Below are 21,580 nucleotides of genomic sequence, written 5' to 3'. Positions count from 1 at the left end.
CAAATGCTTTTTCTTCATCTGTTGAAGTGATCATATGATTTTTACCTTCATTTTAGTAAATGTGGTGTATCACATTTATTGATTTTTACATATTGAGCCATCCTTACATCCCTAAAATAAATCCTACTTGGTCATGGTGATGATCTTTTTAATGTGCCATTGAATTCAATTTGCCAATATCTTGTTGAGGATTTTTGAATCTATGTTCATCAGGGATATTGGCCTATAATTTTCTTTTTTTTACAATGTTCTTGTCTTCCCTTGGTATCAGGCTAATGCTGACCTCATAAAATGAGTTTGGAAGTATTCCATTCTCTTTTATTTTTTTTGAAAGAATTGGAACAGAATTGGTTTCAATTCTTTAAATGTTTGGAAGCATTCATCAGTGAAACTATCTAGTCCTGGACTTTTCTTTGCTGAGAGCTTCTTGATTACTGATTAAATCTCCTTGCTAGTAGTTGGTCTGTTCAGATTTTCTGTTTCTTCATGGTTCAGTCTTGGTAGGTTGTGTATTTCTAGGAATTTGTCTATTCCTTTAGGTTATCTAATTTGTTGGTGTATAATAGTTCATAGTGATTTCTTTAAAAAAAATTTCTTTAATGTTTATTTTTGAGAGACAAAGGTGGGGGAGGGGCAGAGAGAGACAGAGACACATACAGAATCTGGAATAGGCTCCAGGCTTAGAGCTGTCAGTATAGCACAGAGCCCAATGCAGGACTCAAACTCATGAACCCCTGAGATCGTGACCAGTGCCAAAGTCTGACATTTAACCGACTGAGCCACCCAGGCACCCTGTTCATAGTAATTTCTTATGAGCCTTGGTACTTTTGTGTCATCATTTGTAACAGCTATCATTTCTGATTTTGAGTCTTCCTTGCTTTTTATTAGTCTAAAGGTTGGACAATATTGTTTATCTTTTCAAAAAAAAAAAAACGGCTCTTAGTTTCATTGATCTTTTCTATGGTCTTTTTATTCTGTTTTATTTATTCCTGCCTCATCTTCATTATTTCCATCCGTCCATTAATTTTGGACTTAATTTGTTCTTTTTCTAATTCCTTGAGATGTAAAGTTAGCTTGTTTATTGGGGAGCTTTCTTTTTTCTTAGTGTAGGCTTTTATCGCTGTGAACTTCCCTCTTATATTTTTATTTAAAAAATGTTTTAAGTTTATTTATTTTAAGAGAGAGCATACGTGGGGGAGGAACAGAGAGAGAGGGAGAGAGGGAATCCCAAACAGGCCCACAACTGTCAGCGTAGAGCCTGATGTGGGGCTCAAACTCATGAACCATGAGATCATGACCTGAGCCAAAATAAAGAGTTGGCCACTTAACCAACTGAGCCACCTAGGCACCTCTGTGAACTTCCCTCTTAGAACAGTTTTTGCTGTATCCAATATGTTTTGGTATGTTGTGTTTCCATTTTCATTTGTCTCAAGGTGTTTTTGTATTTTCCTTTTGTTTTCATCTTTAACTCGCTGGTTACTTAGGAGCATGTTGTTTAATTTCCATCTATAATTGATTTCCAGTTTTATACCATTGTGGTTGGAAAAGATCCTTACTGGTCCAGCTCCTGGGTGGCTCAGTCATTTAAGCATCTGACTTGGGCTCAGGTTATGATCTCGTGGTCCATGAGTTCGAGCCCCGAGTCGGGCTCTCTGCTGACAGCTCAGAGCCTAGAGCCCGCTTCGGATTCTGTGTCTCCCTCTCTCTCCACCCCTCCCCCATGCACACTCTGTCTCTCTCTCTTTCAAAAATAAACATTTAAAACAAGAAAAGATGCTTACTATGATTTCAATTTTCTTAAATTTATTAAGAGTTGTTTTGTGACCTAACATATGATCTATGCTGGAGAATGTTCCACATGGGCTTGAGAAGACTGTGTATTCTGTTACTGTTGGATGGAATGTTTTCTAGATGCCTATGTGGAGTCATGTGTAGTTTAAGTACAATTTTCCTTCCTGATTTTTTTTTGTCTGGATGATCTATTCATTGTTGAAAGTGGGGTATTGAAATTTCCTACTATTACTGTATTGCTGTTCATTGCTGATTACTGTATTGCTAATGATCTGTTAATATTTGCTTTATACATTTAGGTGTTTCTACGTTAGGTGCATACTTTTAAATGTTATATCGTCTTGGTGAATTGACTCCTTTATCATTATGTATCGACCTTCTTTGTCTCTTGTTACCATTTGAGGCATCAGCACAGAGCCTGACGTGGGCTCAAACTTGAAACAGTGAGATTATGACCTGAGCTGAAGTCAGGACACTTAACTGACTGAGCCACCCAGGCACCCCTGATAACTTTACTTTTAACACATACAAAAGCTCTACATTTTTATACTCTTCCCCACCACATTTTATGTTTTTGATGTCAAAATTTACATTTCTTTACCCCCATTTACATTTTTAAATATTGTGCATCTATTAAAAAATTATTATATAATTATTTTTTATGTTCTTTTAAAATTTATACAAAAGTTCTAAGTGATTTACTCACAACCATTACAACATTAGAGTATTCTGAATTTGGGTATATATTTATTTTTACCTGTGAGTTTTATACTTTCCTATGTCTTCGTGTTAGTAATTAGCATCCTTTCGTTTCAACTTGAAGAATTCCCTTTAATACTTCCTGTAAGGCTGGTTAGTGGTGATGAGCTCCTTCAGCTTTTGTTTTGGTCAGCTTTATCTCTTCTTCATTTCTGAAGGACGACTTTGCTGGGTAGAGTATTTTTTGATTGTCAGGGTCTTTGTTGTTGTTAGTATTATTATTAAAACATTTTGAATATGTCATCCCACTCCCTTCTGACCTGAAAGGTTTCTGCAGATAAATCTGCTCATAGTCTTAGGGGGGTTCCTAAGTATGTTAACGACTTACTTTTCTATTGCTACTTTATGATTCTTTCTTTATCTTTTATTTTTGACAATTTAAATGTATCTTGTGGGTCTCTTTAGATTCATCTTTTTTTAACCCTTTGAGCTATCTGTATCTGGATGTCTGTTCATTTCTCCCCCAAGTCAGCCATTATTTCTTTGAATAAACTTCTGTCCCTTTCTCCCTTTTTTCTTTCTGATACCCCTATAATGTTTCTATTGGTCCTCTTCATAGTGTCCTTTAAGTCCCTTAAGCTATCTTTCCTTTTTTTCTGTTTTTTCTTCTCTGGCTGGATGAATTCCACTACCCTGTCTCTAAGTTTACTGTTCCTTTTTTCCACTTGAGCTAGTCTGCTGATGAATCCTTGTATCAAATTTTTCGGTTTCATTGTTATATTTTTCAGCCCTGTGATTTCCGTTTGGTACTTTTAATATTTTCTTTTTGTTGAAATGCTTACTTATTTCATACATTGCCCTCCTGACTTAGGTAAACATCTTTATGACTATTATTTTAAACTCTCTATCAGGCAACCATTCATCTGTATTTCATTAAGATTGCTTCCTAGAGATTTATCTCATTCTTTTGGGGAACATATTGCCCTGTTTGTTCATTTCGTTTTGAATCAAATCAATCCCAAACATTCATTTCACTTTAGTATTTATTTGACATATATTTAATTTGAAATATTTGAAACATTTACATAGTTCACAATGTGCCATATCAGAATCCTATTACATACGATCCTTGAGAAAACAACCTTATACATATGTGCTTTTGTCTTTGTGGAGCTGTATTTCTGTAAGTAATAGAAGTAGGTCGAAAGATAAAATGTTTGTATAATTTTGTTAAATTATTGCTAAACTCTACTCTACCCTATAGGATTTAGGCAAAATAGGTACTATTTTGCACCTCTAACAGCATTTTGACAGTGACCTCATTTCTCTACAGCTTTTACTAGAGTGTTTGTCATAGTTTGATATTTTACTAATCTGGATGTTACCTTATTGTTGATTTAATTTACATTTCTTTTATTATGAGATGAGAATTTGGGAGGGGAGATATATTTACCTTTCTTTTTTGTTAACTGTCTTGTCTTCTGTTCATTTTTCTAATGACATTATGATTTTTTTTTAATTTTAAGAGTTTTTTGTATGTTTGGATAAGTGTAGTTGTATTCAAGGTATATGATGCAGGTATTTTTTCCCAATTTGTTATTTGTGTTTGACTTTGCTTGTGGTATTTTTTTCCCCTATGCAAAAGTTCTTTTTAAAGTTTTATATGGCCAAACGATCACTTTATTTTTCTGTGCTTTCTGTTTTTGAGTCATGGTTGGAAAGGTTTTCCTTCCTTAGGTCACAAAAGAATTCGTCCACTTTTTCTTCTAAGAGTACTGTGATTTCATGTTTTACATTTAGAGGCCTAATTTATTTAGAGTTTATTTTGTTGTATTCCATGAGGTTTGGATTCAGTTTTATCTTTTTTCCAATGACTGTCCAGTTGTTCCAGAAAACTTGTTTAAAGATACTTCTTTTTCCTGTTGATTTTTGATGCCACCTTTGTCATGTGCCAAATTTCCACATTTCTGTTTTGCTTCATTTGTGTGTCTTTCTGTTCATATGTCAGTACCACTCTGTTTTGATTAGTGAAGCTTTAGAGCATGTTTTCTTCTCTGCCGAGCTAGTTACCCTCCATCATTGTTCTTTTAATTGACCTCCTTGGCTATTCTTGCATGCTTAATTTTTGTAATCAAATTGACGATTTTAAGGCATTGTTTCTTACATGATCATTGTATGCTTGCATAGTCATCGACTGAAGCAATGACGCAATAAGCTGTCCTGCTGAACCCTTTGAAACATATTTTACATTGTTAACGTATAAATGTGTATGTGTGTAACATGTAAGTGTGTTTCTACTTATAAAATACCAAGATACTTTTTTAAATGTGCAAAAATCATTCGAATAAACTTTGTGAACAATATAGGCAAGTCTGTGTTATTCTTTCCTATTCTTTGTAGGTTTCACAATTTTTCCATTATAATGGGTTCTTTGATAATTTTTCATTAGAATTTGATAGGTAAGAACTAGGGTCCTTTGAGCTCTGCCATTCCAATGAAATAGAGGTCTTGTTATCAAATTTGAATCATCTTGCCTATCATGTTTCTCCGCCTTATCTTTTCAGGCTGGACACTAGCCCAGGCTGGACACTAGCCCACTGGTCAGCTAAAAGGGATTACAATCATAAAAGCTATTTGATTCTATTTAAATAGATTATGCTTGGATGGCACACTTGGATGTTTGGTTAAGACTTGTGTCAGTGAAGTAAACATTGGAATAATGGCATAGCAGTGCCTTTTCCCATTTAACAACACTACTCATTTAGCTTGGTATATTTTGACATTCAAATTAATTAATTTTCTCTACACATTATTTAGAATATTTTTTTAAGTAAAAAAGAATATTCTCTTTAATTTCTGCTTTCACATAAGTGATTCCTCAGTATTCTGATTGAGTGAAGCCAACCTAAACTAAATTTTTGTATTTTAGATTTTAAAATTTGGGATACTGAATTCTCATCTTTAAAATGAAATTAAGTGGTAATGCTTTGCTGTACTGAATCTAGTAATTTAATGAATATAGAAATACAGATAGTGGGAGAAAATGTCTTTTATTTTTTAGGGGTGATAAGATATTTTTCCTGAAGATCTCTTAATGTATATATATTCCTTCCAGCAATACTTTTTACCAAGTAGGGAATAAAGTAGATGTTAAAAAGGAAGCTCACTGACCATTTCTGTTTATTGTAGCCCTGTCCTGCTTAAGGGGCTAAAGGTTCTGAGCATGCAAGTTCAGGCCCACTATCCCCTTCACCAACCGTACCTGGAGTAGAATATTGGGAGCCCCAGGCTCAGTGGATGTCTGTGGAGAGAGAAAGAGTTGTTTCAGGCATTCTTCATGATTGGTATCTCATGTTCCTTGGGTGGGTGTTGAGCAACCATATGGACACAGAATCATGGTATCTCTTCTAATGTCTGCCTTTTCCCCCCACATTTCTTGCCTTGTATCTGCCTTGGTGTCATGAAAATGGCAGGACTTGGAACCCTGTAATGTATTTCAGCCTAAGTGCCCTTCTGCCTGGCTCTTGGTAGGTCTGTTAACTCTAGCACTTTCTTCTGGCCGGGTTCTTATTGCAAACTTGGTGACTTTTCTTTGAAAGCACTGTGCTTTTCCTCACAAAGAAGTAAAATGATTCTAGATTCAGATGATCTTGGATGCCATTCTTGGCTCCACCATTTAACTTAACTGTGTGACCTTAAGCATGTAATTTTCCTGTCTCTAAATACTACTTTTACAGCTTATAAAATGGACATGTAATACCTAATGTGAGTTTTGAAGATTAGATGAAATAAAGTACATAAAGGGCTTGGCACATGCCATGCGCTTAATATGAAGTACAACATCTCTGTTTCCTCCCAGTTATAAATAGTGAATTTTGCTTGATGATGCAAATGCCACTCTTAGCCACCTGACCAAACACTTGGAATATGGACACCAAGGCAGGCCAGAATTTAGTTGAATGTGCCCCTTGGATACCTGGCCACCCACTCAGAGGCCCCCACATCAAGTCTCTCTAAATTCCAGGTTTATTCTGCTCTCCTTGGAAAGTCACTGTCGAGGCCCCAATGTGCTTCACAGGCAAGGCCACACGGCTTAGAAATCCACTTCCTTTGGCTAAATTTTCTAGGAATAACTTACAATATTTAATGTATTACTGACATTTAACATTCATAGTTAGTTTTCATGTTTAACTTACGGAAGGAAAAAAGATGAATCACAGCTGCCATTAGTCATGTTTTAAAAACAGTGGTACTACATGACTCTCCTAACTTATTGGAAGGTGTTTCTAAGCACACAAAGGCAATTGATTGAAAATTGAATGACTTTCTATCAGATTACTGTCTTCAGGGTGCTTTTAGAGTGAATAGACTAATTTACATCTTAAGGTAGAATTGACCTTATTTTGGCATATTTGGGTGGTGTGACCCAGGGCACACAGTAAGCAGAGGTGTGGCTAATATACAGTAGACACAACAGACGTGAAGCTGGTAAAAGTGAAGTTGGTACTGCTCCAGCCTGTAAAGTTTACCCTTGGGAATAATTTCTGAAGTGTTCATTGCTATGTTCTACATTTAAATTCCTAATTATTTTAAAGCTTCTTTCATTTTTCTTAAATTTATATTGCTATAAATATCAAGTGTCTAAAACCAGATTTTGTTAACATAAAAAGAAAATTTTTTTAGTGTTTATTTTTGAGAGAGAGAGAGAGAGAGAGACAGAGCAGGAGCGGGGGAGGGGCAAAGAATCTAAAGCAGGCTCCAGGCTCTGAGGGGTCAGCACAGAGCCTGACAGGGGGCTCGAACTCGTGAACTGTGAGATCGTGACCTGAGCCGAAGTTGGATGCTTAACTGACTGAGCCACCCGAAAGCCCCTAAGCCAGATTTTTTAACATGAATCTTCTGTATGAATTTACTAAATATTTTATAGGTTAATAAAACTAAATGTTACCTCAAAATGAGAAAAAGGATTGTTGTTGAGTTCTGCTTTTTGTAAAAGCTAAACAAGCAGTAGAGCTTCATTTAAACATGCTTATAAAAATGTATGAATTTGCCTATACCATGGATCAAATCATGACCTTCAAGATATAGTTACATATGGAAAAGTATGACATAAAATTGTTAGGCTGTAAAATGTGCTAGAAAACAGGACTAATAACCATGATAACATTGTAAAGGGAGTTACGAGTTGTCCCATTGTTTCTAGTATTTATTTTTTCTATACTATTGATTCATTTAAATAAATATCAGTGATTTTTTGACCCCTCTTAGATTTTAAACACCAAACTTCTGTTATTCCAAGCATCTACCTTAACAGTGTTTGTGTAAATGAAATAACATAAAAGTAGAGTATTCTGTGAACCTTGTAATACTAAATGTTAATCTTTTCACAGATGGTTATTTTGAAAGACTATGTATCTATTAGAGCTATAAGAAAAAAATTTAAATAGTCATTTGATCATAAATCTATAGAAATAAAAATAGATGCCAATATTATTATTAAGCTTCTTTTTACTCATTTTATCAAGTAAACTGTCCAATTTTAAGTATGACTGCTTAGAATGCCCACTGTACTCTGTACATAATAGATGGTTCAAAAGGCGTTTATGATAATGGAGGCAGTCTGTTCATATAAAACTATTATAAAAATTTGGATCAATGAAGCTATTGCATTTTGGAAAGATTTTTATGCCACTTTTCTTCCTTTTGTAGCCATCTTGATTCATGGAAGCAGCACATCTTGATAACCTCTATTCCTCTCCTCACCAACACCATACCCCCAACCTAGGCCATTAATAGTTCATTTTTGTGTTCATATCCTTCTGTTTCACATACATTCACTTAAACTTATCTCTGAAAGTGGTCTAGGCAGCTTCTTAAAAACTTTTTAGAGTCAGAACTCTTTTACACTCTTAAAAATTAATGAAAACATCAAAGAGCTTTGTGAAGACTATACCTATTGATATTTACTATATTAAAAATTAAAGCTGAAAGATATTTAAAATATGTATGCGTTCATTTTAAAGGTTCATTTTTTTTCCTTTTAGGGTGAGAGGTCCATTTTGTATTAACATTAGATAATTTTAGGAAGAAATAACTATACTTTTTTAAAACAAAGCATTTAGCACAAAAGAGATCTTGGTTGCTCATTCTTGCAGATTTTGCATGTCTACTGCATTCAGTCTGTCGCAGTGTGGTGTCTTGGTTTCTATATATGAAGAAAACACAACCGCTTCATATCAATATGTGCTTGAAAAGGACAGAGTTTTTAAGAATCTTTTCAGAAAATTATGGATATTCTTTGATTCTATACTAGAACTTGACAAGTAGTAGTTGCATAAAAGTTGGTTTTAAATGGACTGTGATTCATAAAAGTATGGGATCTGAAGCCATGTTAATGAACTCCCATCTTTTAATTAGAATAATCCATTGGTAGATTTTGCACATCCAGGGGATCTTTTATCTGTGCATGGTTTTATAATATCTTGCCTTTTTTATTTTGAATGTTTGCTTGCTGAGTTATTCCAGTCTTCCAAGTGTTGATGTATTTAGTTATACAGTATAAAAATAAATCACATTTGTTATTACTGACCTCATCAGAAAAACTTTTATGTATTGGTAAACTCTTAAGTACATGGTAGATACACGTTTTCTAAAATTCTTATTTTCTCTTGGCAGCTCAAATTTAGTCATTGGCAGCAAAGGCTTTCAATTTTCTTTGAGCCAGCAGGCTTCTTCATCGTCAAGAAAACTTCCACTTAAATACCTAAGTCTAAATAATTGCAATTTGTCAGTTTGTCATTTTCTCACATAAAAATGATGTTTCATGGAAAAAAAAAAAAGGAGCTACTTCAGCTCTTAATGCATAGTTTCTTTTCATTGTGATAGTTACTGCACTTTGGTGTCCACTGTGCTTTTTACATAGTTTTCATTTCATCACACAGAATATGGAAAAGAGATATACTCAAAGATTTGAGATTTGATAAAATTAATAATCTTCACACTTTATCAAGGATATTCTTTTTTTAATTTTTTTTTTAATGTTTATTTTTGAGGGAGAGAGAGAGCACAAGCAGGGGAGAGGCAGAGAGCGGGGGAGACAGAGAATCCCAAGCAGGCTCCAAGCTGTCAGCACAGAGCCCAAAGCGGGGCTCAAACTTGCAAACTGTGGGATCGTGACCTGAGCCTAAGTCAAACACTTAACTGACTGAGCCACCCAGGTGCCCCCTTTATCAAGAATATTCTTAAGTGAAACTGGCTTGTGTGTGTGTCTGTGTGTGTAGCTCAGAGTTCATGACAGTATGCAGAATCAGGCAAGGATTGCTAGAGCAGTTTGGTACCTCTGCTGGACTCTTGCTTAAGGTGCCAGTGTTTTTAACCTGTAAGTGCTGTGGCACCATCAGTGCAAATGTCAGCATATAACGTATTTGTATTATCGGGAAACTAATTTTTACTTGAGGATTTCCTCAAAGAGTCTCTAAGGCCCTGGAGATCCATGGACCTTACTTTAAGAATGGCCCGTAAGGGAAGAAGGTATAGTTTATAAAAAAAGGGCTACAGTAAACATTTCTCTAACCCCCCTCTTAACTGACTCGCCAGTGAAATTAGCCTCCATTCCTTGTGTCATCTGGCAGCAACTCTCACAAAATGCTGAATGTCAAGGTTGGTCAGCTGTCCTCTGCTATGTCCATTCATCTCTGTTCCCACCAGCAGAGTGAAGTGTTTTTGCAAATACCAGTTGTATTCTCAAATGACTTTATGCCAATGCCATCAATACTTTAGTTACACAATTTTAATATTATGTGAGTAAGTAGGAGTTCAAAAAGAAAAAACTTAGTGTTTCTAAAACTAACTTAAATGCTTTGGAATGACTTACTGTAAAAGATTGCTATCATATAATTTACTGTGGATGAGATTTGTAAAAGGTTAGGGAAAAACATGCAAATCTGGAAGGATTCTGCATTCCTTCACAAATATCTTTGATTTCTATATTATAAAGAAACTAAAGCTTGCAATTATGATGAATGTGTTGTGTGTGTTCTTTGCAGGAAAGAACAATGAAACCAATCTTTAGACTCACATTTTTTTTTATTTTTTATTTATTTACTTATTTTTTTAAATTTTTTTTTATTTGACGTTTATTTATTTTTGAGACATAGAGAGACAGAGCATGAACGGGGGAGGGTCAGAGAGAGAGGGAGACACAGAATCTGAAACAGGCTCCAGGCTCCGAGCTGTCAGCCCAGAGCCCGATGCGGGGCTCGAACTCACAGACTGTGAGATCATGACCTGAGCCGAAGTCGGTCGCCCAACCGACTGAGCCACCCAGGCGCCCCTCACATTTTTTTTTTTAAAAAGGCTTTTATCTCACCTTCAAAAGATTAATGAATGTATGTACATACAGATATGTTAAGCTGAAGTAAAATTCATAAATTAATACCTGTATCTTTTTTTTTAATGATTCACCACTTAACCAACTTTTCCAGTAGATTTGCTGACCAGTAGTGAGAGTCACATTGAATCAGATAGTTACTTTGCAGCTATCCATGTGCTAGAAGGAAATTTCCTTTGGTTTCCATGATAGTAAAATATGCTCTCTCCCATCATTGCACTTTGAATCTGTGGCTGGGTCAAATTGTATTGGTAAAGTATTTAGATAACCTTTTAGAAATATAACTCTTACAGGTCAGATTTCATAATGATACAGTGATGAGCCGGATGGTATCAGCTTTTTTTCAAAGTCAGTATACTAGCATTTTGTTGAGTTGGGAACTGCCTGGAATAAGCAAGTATATGGGGGCATCTTGGGGATTTCATAGTTTGCCTAATTTCATAAATTGCATAATAATACTTCCTGAAGGATGAGAATTATAATAATAAGTGTTCTTTGATCTACGAAAATAAGTTCCCTGGTCAATCAGATGTGTCAGGATTGGGGCGATGGTAGTGGTTCACTGATGTCAGCTCTACCATGGCCAGGTACGTATGCTGTCGTTAATAGATGCATCGTGACATGGTGCAGAGACAGGGGCTGGGAAACAAATGGCCTGGACTCTGCCTGGCTTGCTTAGCAACCACCAGGAGTCAGTGAAGACTGTGTTCCTAACTCCCTAACAGTGAGCTTGCAGGATACGTTGTTTTCCCAGGAAGTGGAGGGTTCATTCATACTCTTCACAGTGTGTTTACAACCAGTACGTGCTAGTTGCAAGGTGGCTTTGTCTGTGACCAAACAATTAAAAAACTCATCAACCTTAGTTAGTTTAGCACCAGGCTATGTCACCACAGCTAACTAAACACTGATATTATCAAATGCCAAGAGATTTCTCCGGATGCCTGATTTCATGATGATCGCATATTCACTGTTAACAGTGTGGCCTGGTCTTGTAGGCCTGTTCCTTCTTTTTTCCTTTTTTTCCAAAAATGTTTACTGAGTATCTGCGGTGTGTCAGACACTGTTGTAGGGTTAGGGATCCTATAGTGAATACAATAGAGGCAAAAATAAAACCCTGCACTTGTAGAACTTAACACCTGGTAGAGGATACATATACACATACATATACATGTACATGTACATACACAATCACACATATATACATGTATACATACACAAATGCTAAGAGGACAAAAAAAGTGACAAAGGGAAATGAGATACTGTTAGTTGGAATTCTGCAGGGTGACCATAGAAGGCAACATTAAGATCATGTCTTTCATACAAACTCCTGAAAGAAGGCTATAGTCTAGAGGAAGTGGTCTCTCAGGACATTTTTGTGTGTGTGAAGAGAGAGAGAATCTTAAGCAGGCTCCATGGTCAGCCCAGAGCCTGATGTGGGGCTTGAACCCATCATCTTGGGATCATGACCTGAGCCGAAATCAAGAGTTGGCCGCTCAGCTGACAGAGCTGCTCAGGTGCCCCTTTCAGAACATTTTTAAGTATCCTTGTCCTGGGATCTCTGGGGTTTGCATGGGAGAAATACTGCATCTTAGTTTTCACGGACTCTAACTGAAATTTAGCATTTCTTCCAAATGATGTACATAGGTAACCGCTATAGTAATATTGGGAGAACTTGTAACTTTGTTGCAGAGAGATATTTTCGTGTCCCATTATAGGTATTGTAGACACTCTTGCTTATGCTCATCACGACTTATAAATTATGGTAGTTCCTATCTCTACTGTTAAATCTTGGTTTTTAGTGCCGTAATAAAGAAGCATAGAGATCACAATTTTTAAAAACTCTGTATTAATAGTTAGATGTCAAAGTAATAGTTTTCCTTATATCCCTACGTATTCTATCTTATGAATTTTAGAGCGTTGAGAAAGAGGCTGAGGCTTCACCAGACTGCCAAGAGGTCAGGAGGTTCCTGGCGTAGAAATATTAAGCTTTCATTTAATCCCCAATCGAGAATTTTCTTCAACCTCCCAACCGTACAGCACTTCCTTCACTTGTGTCCTCCTAGAGATTAGTCACATACATCTTGAGATGGTTTGGGCTTTCTGGATAGTTCCGTAGAATTGTGATTGTGAAAGATCCCTTTTAAAAAGCTTCCTCTGTAATGCGGGCCACACAGTATTAAAACACTTGCAGAATAATGTAGCAAGTTAAGCAGAAAGTTGGCTTCCTAGAAAGTGACGGTTTCATATTTCACAGGTCAGCTTTTACATTTCTCTGGAAGTTATTACTCAAAGGACCTAAAGGCAGTGCAGTTCATCTTAAGAGAAAGAACAAGATGTAGAAATCTGAGTTAGAATCAGTTCATTTCACTCACTTTAACTAGATTTCATAGGCTGTGATACCTTCACCTTGACCTGCCTATGGGAAATAAGATGGGATGTACATGTTCCACTGGTTTGGCAAGGAAGCCCTAAGAATAAAACTGAGAACCTCTTGCACAGGTAAAAAGGGGAGGGTGAGTATTGGTGAAATGGGTACTCCTGAGAATTTTGCCCTGCCACTACATGTTATATGCTTTAGATCTCTTTGACCATATCCTTCTACCTCTCGTCGAAAGTAAAAAGTCAAAAGTAAAAATTCTCAACATCTTGATAAGCTTGTGTCTACTGTGGAAGGAAGCTAATTGTGAGGCATTAAACCTCTTGGACTGTGTCTTCAGTGGTGCCCTTTCCTTCTAAGAAACAGATACTCGAAAAGTGGGATGAACGCTATAAGACCCTTGCACTCAGTCACGTGGTTGATTTTCCTCTGCAGGCTGGTGAAAGACGCTCCTTGGGATGAAGTCCCGCTTGCTCACTCCCTGGTTGGTTTTGCCACTGCCTATGACTTCTTGTACAACTACTTGAGTAAGACACAGCAGGAGAAGTTTCTTGAAGTGATTGCCAATGTCTCGGGATATATGTATGAAACTTCATACCGAAGAGGATGGGGATTTCAGTACCTCCACAATCACCAACCCACCAACTGCATGGCCTTGCTCACGGGAAGCCTAGTTCTGATGAATCAAGGTGAGTGTGGACACAATCGAGGGGATGCCCAAGCCAATATCAGTCACAGTTGCCTTGAGAGCAGAGTATTTTTGTACCTAGCCTTAGTATATATGTTCATAGTCAGATCCCAACTAAGTTCATGAGATGAAGTAATACCTAGGACATCCCTTAGAGAATTGAGACACATCTCTTTCCTCATTTCTGCTAGTTATATCAGCCTGCAGGTTATTTAAGTAAGGCTTCTGATTGTGCCAAGCCATATCCTTACAGCACACCGTCAGTGGTGAAAATTCATTTTCCCAGAGAATTTTGACAGTGAAGACAGCCATCCTGGATAAATGGAGTTTTTAGTTTTATTCATTCATTCATTCATTCATTCAAATTTGTATTTAAATTGTAGTTAGTTAACATGCAGTATAATATTGGTTTCAGGAGTAGAACCTAGTGATTCAGCACTTAAACATAACACCCAGTGCTGTCTTCCATAATACCCGTCACCCATCTTACCCGTCTCCCACGTACGTCTCTCCTTCAACCCTCAGTTTGTTCCCTGTCTTTAAGAGTCTCTTGTGATTTCCTTCTCTCTCCCTTTTTATTTTTCTCCTTCCCATATGTTCATCTTTTTAAAACCTAAGTGGGTGGTTTATTATTTGAAATGACTGTTCTTTGCAAATAGATGTCTATCATTACAACACTATTTTTTTTCTCTAAAGACTTGAAACAACCAATCTAGATCTTTTAGCTCAAATTTGGAAGTGACTTTTGTGGATCACATAGCTACTTTGCATTAACGTATTATGTAATTGCTGATATTACATTTTCTCTGCTTCTATAATTCTGACTTAATTACAACACCTGTGAAAGTCTACAAATGATTAAATAAGACTGTATTTAAGAAAAGCAGCCCTAAGATCACAGTGAATTATTAGGATACTAAATATATACTTGGAATAGGCAAATCTAACAGAACTCTTGACTACTTCCCCATGAGATTTAGTATGCATTTTGTAGATTATCCAACATCAGATTTCCTCAAGTCTAGCTTTCTCCCTTGTCTTACCAACCAGCCATCACTTTTAATTAGTCTTAGAGGAAAAGAAACTAACATTACCTAAGCATATGACACGTGCTAATCCTTGTCCCTGTTTTATTTAATTATCGCACTAGCCATATAAGGTAGCTGGGATTTGGACCTAGTTCTGGCCAAACTCAAAGTTCACTCTCTTTCCATTACATTTTGTTGCCTCTCTTGGAATAGAGATTCAATTTATAGTAATTTAAGGAAAGCTTTAAGAGGGTAGAGTTTCATCCTAGCTCCCTTTGTCCCCTACTCTTACAAAAACAAACAACATTTAAAAGATGAAAATGCAAATAAATAAATAAATAAATAAATAAATAAATAAATAAAATGAAAGATTAAAATGCAAACCTTCAAAGTATTTATAAATCCCAATGCCTGTGGAATGACATCATCATGAAATGGTGGAAGGAACCCAAGATGAGCTAGGTCTCAGCCCGGGTCCTTGGTTTTAGCTCAATATAGTGTTATTTCTTTATAGAAATGTTTAGTTCTTTAGTAGCAGGAAGAGAGCTTACTTCTTCATTCTTTGTGGTAGATAAAATTGTTCCAGAAAGTATGCAGGCATCGAAAATACTGGTTCAGATTGGATCAAAATGTGTAGTTCTCCCCTGGCAGGAGTTTTCATTGTGCATTTATTTTGTGATTACAGTTCTGGTTGCTCAGAACTATGGGATACAGTCTTACAGAACCCCCACATAGGCAGTGTACGCTTTTTTTTTTTTTTTAAGTTTATTTTTGAGAGAGAGACAGCTGGGGAGGGGCAGAGGAGAAGGGGACAGAGGATCTGAAGTGGGCTCTGTGCTGATAGTAGAGAGCCGATGTGGGGCTTGAACTCACAAACTGTGAGATCATGACTTGAGCCAAAGTCGGAGGCTTAACCGACTGAGCCTTTCAGGTGCCCCAGCAGTGTACACATTTATGAGACGATTGGACAGACGAAGAGGTGAAATCTCTGGCCCTGCACATCTCAGTTAATAATCAGGCTTACAGTCCTGGCTTTGTTGGCATACCCACTACCTTTAGGGGCTACCTCACAGGCTGTTTCAACAATCCCACGTCCTCCAGACCAGCCTCGTAGATACTGACTAGGTAGCTTAGTGTATCGGTAGTTCTCAGCAGACTCACATAAAATCTCAAAAGTGGGAGAATTAGAACTCGGTGCACAGGGACCGCAAGATCACACATAAGCAGTTTACACATCAGTTGCAAAGAAGATAGATGTGAAATGTTTAAGTGATTATGCAATAGTTATAATAGCAACAGAGAATAAAGTAAGAGGTACCATGAAGCTATGGTTAAATATCAATTGAGTGTATTAAGTTTGAATTTAGGAAAACAGTCTTCTTTAGGTGGGTTAGAGAAGGTTCATAGAACTTTGAAAGATTGACAGGGTGTATGGATAATGAAAATAATGAAGCACATTCCAGGCAAGGTCTATATGGATGGTAGATAAACACAGAGCATAGCATCAATAACAATCCCAGCACCTCATATTGACAGATTTGAAGTTCACAAAGGTGGACATTGCCTCATATCTCCTGAACAAGGTTGTTGTAAGGAAAAAATAAGGAAAAGCTAGGTAATGCGATATCAGGGAGCAGTAAGTTAGCAGGCCTGATTTTAAGCATCACATTAGTGTCTGGTTGGAGATGGTAGATATGGAGAAGAAAAAGATGATGACTGGAATTTTTATTTTTTTAATGTTTATTTATTTTTGAGAGAGGGCACGCAAGCAGGGGAGGGGCAGAGAGAGAGGGAGACAGAGAATCCGAAGCAGGCTCCGTGCTGGCGTATTTTGCCCCTGACGTGGGACTCCAGCAGTCCTCGAACTGTGAGATCATGACCTGAGCCGAAGTTGGATGCTCAACTGACTGAGCCACCCGGACACCCCTGGAATTTTAAACCCTAATGATTAGAGAATGGAAACTGAAAACTCTCCAGAAGACTGGCATGTCAGGTGTAGAGCTGGATAGGAGGAGTCAATGTACAATTAACAGTCACCTCTGCAAAAGCTGAGCCTGAGAACAGTGCTGCCCTCATGAGATGGGAGCCCGGTCCTGCATAGCCTGGGACCTTGGATTTAGGCTGGGGTCTGTGGTCCCTGGGCCCCTGGAAGCCCTCACCCCTAGCACATGCAGTAAGCTGTGGCAGTGTTTGGCACTGGTGATCACACACATGTCTGTGGGGGTGAAGCCACAAAACTCCATCCACATCAGGAGGCAATGAGCTTAATTTTATCCTCACTGGTCCTATGTTTTAAATATAAGCAAACAAAACAAACCTGAAATCTAAAGACCTAGGTTCAGATCAAAGTCCTGTTCACTTTTAGTCATGTGTCAGAGGTCTTGAACAAGGCAAGCTTCCTGTAATTTTGGAGTAACAATGCCTAATTGAATTGTTAAAAGGATTAAGTAAGATTGTGTTCAGTGCTGTGGAGATTATAAATGTTTTAGAAATGTGAGTTGTTACTGTTACCAAAATGCTAGCCTTGCAAGAATTATAGAAAACTAGCATTTTTGAGTCAAAAGAATTTTATAAAGTTTGTAGGCCTTTAATTTTCAGTTGCAGAAATTGAAAAATGTGACAGCTTGAGCGCTTGAACCAAATTTTGGACCTCATTTTAGGTAGGTTCAGGACTCCAAGTTGATTATTTTTACCATGAGATTGTCACTCCAATGGTCTCTCTACCCCGCTGTGCTGCCTTTTGAGATCCTCTGGAATCTAAAAGCACAGGAAGAATGAGAAACTGTCTTTAATGACAGGACAAACTGAAGACTATCTGCTTAGGCTTTATCGTATTTGCAGCTTATTAAAAATCCTATAAAATAATGGTGCAAGTTGTATGAAGTATTAAGCTTCAAAAATATTTTCAAGTAGTAGTTTTTAAAAAACTTGAAGGAGTGCCCGAGGGGCTCAGTCCGTTGAATGTCCGACTTCGACTCAGGTCATGATCTCTCACTTAGTGAGTTCGAGCCCCACGTCAGGCTCTGTGCTGACAGCTCAGGGCCTGGAGCCTGCTTCGGACTCTGTGTCTCCCTCTCTCTCTGCCCCTCCCCCGCTCATGCTCTGTCTCTCTCAAAAACAAATAAAAATTTTTTTTTAATTTAGAAAAATTGAATTAAATCTCAATATACAAGATCTTTACATATAGACATAAAGTTATCTTAGATGTGATGAGGTTTCAGTTTATTTAACAGCGGTACTCATTTCAAGGTTTATCTTCATTTAATGAGGGACTTGTATTCAAGAACTTTTTAACCCACATCATGGACCCAACCCAAACCTAGATTAGCAGAATGCTGTTTGTAATGTTGACAAATGAGTTTTACAAAATGCCATTTGTAATATAAACTAGCCAGATGACTCAGAGGGTTTTATTCAGCTATCATTTTGCCAAATTTTGTTTATGCTTTATTAGAGCCATAGTGATTGTATCCGTGTGTTTTCATTCTTCAGGGTATCTCCAAGAAGCATACTTATGGACCAAACAAGTTCTGACCATCATGGAGAAGTCTCTGGTCCTGCTCCGAGAGGTGACGGATGGCTCCCTCTATGAAGGAGTTGCCTATGGCAGCTACACCACTCGATCCCTCTTCCAGTATATGTTTCTCGTTCAGAGGCACTTTGATATCAACCACTTTGGCCACCCATGGCTGAAACAACACTTTGCGTTTATGTATAGAACCATCCTACCAGGTACAGTGAGGAATCAGAAGTGGGAAAGTGGGAAAGCATTAGCTATTATGTTTGTTTCTGATTATGAAAATGGGCTAGATGAGGAGAAGAAATGTGAGGTTTGAGTCATACTGAGGTTAGACTTGTTGTCAAAAAAATAAAGAATTCAAGAGTTATGTATCACCAGAACATTTGGGGAATTAATGCGAGGATTTGTGATTTACACACTCTAAAACTTGGAGCATAATGGATCAGATGCAATTCATAGCCCCCATAGTACTTTTATTTTTGTAGATGTAAAACTTGGGTACGTATACAAATTACTTTTCATGAATCTTCACAAAATATAAACATTTATGATTACATGGTAATTTTCCTTGACGTATGATCATAACTTGAGTCTCTTTCATTTTTTAGCTTTTAGTTTTTATTTCCGAACTTTATATATATTCAAAATGAAAGATTACACCTATGTATTTTCTGGAGCTTTGGTGTTTTCTTTAAACAGTTTATTGAAAAAAATTACATAAAAAATAAAAAAATGAATTGCTGTAAGGGCACCTGGGTGACTCAGTCAGGTCTGACTTCGGCTCAGGTCACGATCTCTCAGTCTGTGAGTTCGAGCCTCACGTTGGACTCTGTCTGTGCTGACAGCTCAGAGCCTAGAGCCTGCTTTGCATTCCGTCTCTCTCTCGCTCGCTCTCTCTCTTTCTGCCCTTCCCCTGCTCATGCTGTGTCTCTGTCTCTGTGTGTGACTCAAAAATAAATAAACATTTGAAAAGTCAAAAAAAAAAATGAATTGCTATAAAGCTTCTAAATTCTGTGTTGCTATGTAGCTTAGGCTTCTAAGAGAACTGGCTCTAAAAACAGATGTATTTGATTCAAGAACGCATTCATTTCTAGGACAGCCTTATAACTCTCATTTCTAAACAAGACTAAGATGTTTGAAAAAGTTTAGGATGTAGATTTTCGTCAGGATGGGGATTTTTTTTACCCCAGTGAAATGCAATTTTTAGGTGGTGATTCTAGACCTCTAGTAAATAATCCAGTCTTTAAATCTTTTGCTCTGGTTGTTGACACATGAACTGAATAGTACTTCCATTATTGGATTAGTTATCTAGAAAACATTACAGAGCAAAAGAACCCTAAGATTCTTAAAGTTTAGTTGAGACTTCACATTCAGAACCCTATTGTTTCACTGCATATTCTTAGATAGAGGAGAGGTCTGTTTTGTAGTTTATCTTGATAAACAAAGGCCATCTAAAGCAAGGGATCTTGAAGAGGTCTCACTGCTTTGTAATTTGAGCTGAGATCTAACAGCCAGCCACATCACTGCTGTGAGCTGTGTCCTTGACTGCATCCTAAACTGGAAGACAGTATAAATACCTCTAAGAGAAAGATGCATGTATTTGTGCCAGTTAATCCAGCAAATCTTTATTAAACATCTACATGCCAGGCATTGTACAAGGCAGGGGATTCAAAGAGAAATAAAGCATATCATCTGCTTTCAGGGAATTCACAGATTAATAGAAGATTCAGAAGTCACATTTTATCATAAGACTTATTTGCAGTAGCATCTACGAAGCTGGTAGAAGTGAAAACACTAGCTGTAAATTATGTAAATACAGTCATGGCATCTTTTTAGAAGGGATTGTGTGTTAAAAGTCAGCCTGTTCTCAACAGCATTTCTCTTTTTGTTCCTTCTACAATGTCTGTTCTAGTACCAATTATTCCTGTCTAGCTCAGAGTTGCCTCCCATTCTTCAAGAACACCTGGATCATATCCAGTCTTACCTGCTTTTGTTTTGCTGACCTATTCCTGTATGATCTTTGCATTTTCTAACTTCCAGCAGTATGTATTAGCAGGCTTTTCCATGGGAATTGTTTTCTTCCTATAGAAATGGAGTTTCTCCCTTAAACCTTATCACTTCCACTTTATTGGATGCAAGATTGAAGCACCTTCTGTCATTATCTTGGCGTAGAACGTGGGTTGAGTTGGCAGGAGAGCTGATGTTCATTCCAGGTTCTGCAGCTCACCGTGCACCAGAGGATAGATAGCCTGTGTGTCTACGCAAATATAATTACACGTAGCATGGACATTGGAAAATGAGGAAGGGGGCCGTATACATATGCATTAGGAACTATGGCACTTCTGTTACCAATAATCAGCTGCCACATAACAGACACAAACTTGTACACAAGATTTGTGGAAGGGCTTCAGAGGGATTCTGATTAACTCGGCTGGAGTAAAGCCTGGACATTGTGTTTTTGGTTTTTTAATCCAGGATACAGAACTGATTCTAATTTGCAACCAGGATTGAAAATCATTGTTTAGATCTTCATGGGAATATGCAGTTTTACATTTATCTTAATTCTGTCAAACCTCTTTCCCCAGGGTTTCAAAGAACTGTGGCTATTGCAGACTCCAATTACAACTGGTTTTATGGTCCAGAAAGCCAATTAGTGTTCCTGGATAAATTTGTCATGCGTAATGGCAGTGGTAACTGGCTGGCTGACCAAATCAGGAGGAACCGTGTGGTGGAAGGTCCAGGAACACCATCCAAAGGCCAGCGTTGGTGCACTCTTCACACGGAATTTCTCTGGTATGACACGTGGGGCTGTCTAGGGGGGCGGGGAGGGAGGAATTGGGCCCTGGGGATACAGGGTGCTAGCTTATTGCTATTAAAAAGAACAACTATCTAAAGTACTTTGTAGCCCTTTCTCCATGCCCCCTCCCGCCTTGCAGCTTCAATTCATATCACAGCCTTTGACACTGCTAGAAACATTTAGAAACAGTTCCTTACATGTAAGATCTCATCACTGCAGTTTTTGATTTTCTCATACTGGGAGATGTCTTAGGCTCACATATTTAATAGATGTGCATGTTTTGATTTCCAT

General features: G+C 37.4%; 1 protein-coding gene across 6 annotated transcripts in view; it reads left to right on the top strand.

Moving 5' to 3' along the window:
- The window catches only part of DSE (dermatan sulfate epimerase), a 103,211-nt gene that overhangs the window by 54,516 nt on the left and 27,115 nt on the right, over positions 1–21,580 (top strand). For 5 of the 6 annotated variants that reach the window (XM_053222349.1, XM_015082827.3, XM_027057054.2 and 2 more), the window contains 3 exons: positions 13,692–13,945; positions 18,465–18,704; positions 21,078–21,285. In XM_053222349.1, coding sequence (XP_053078324.1) covers positions 13,692–13,945; positions 18,465–18,704; positions 21,078–21,285 — 702 coding nt within the window. Of the gene's footprint in view, positions 1–13,691; positions 13,946–18,464; positions 18,705–21,077; positions 21,286–21,580 lie in introns of those variants that run through there. The other variant, XM_053222350.1, reaches the window with a different exon arrangement.

The sequence above is a fragment of the Acinonyx jubatus genome, chromosome B2, assembly GCF_027475565.1.
Source record: "Acinonyx jubatus isolate Ajub_Pintada_27869175 chromosome B2, VMU_Ajub_asm_v1.0, whole genome shotgun sequence".
In the NCBI taxonomy this organism is placed as follows: Eukaryota; Metazoa; Chordata; class Mammalia; order Carnivora; family Felidae; genus Acinonyx; species Acinonyx jubatus.
This window is presented reverse-complemented; position numbering and strand designations above follow the sequence as displayed.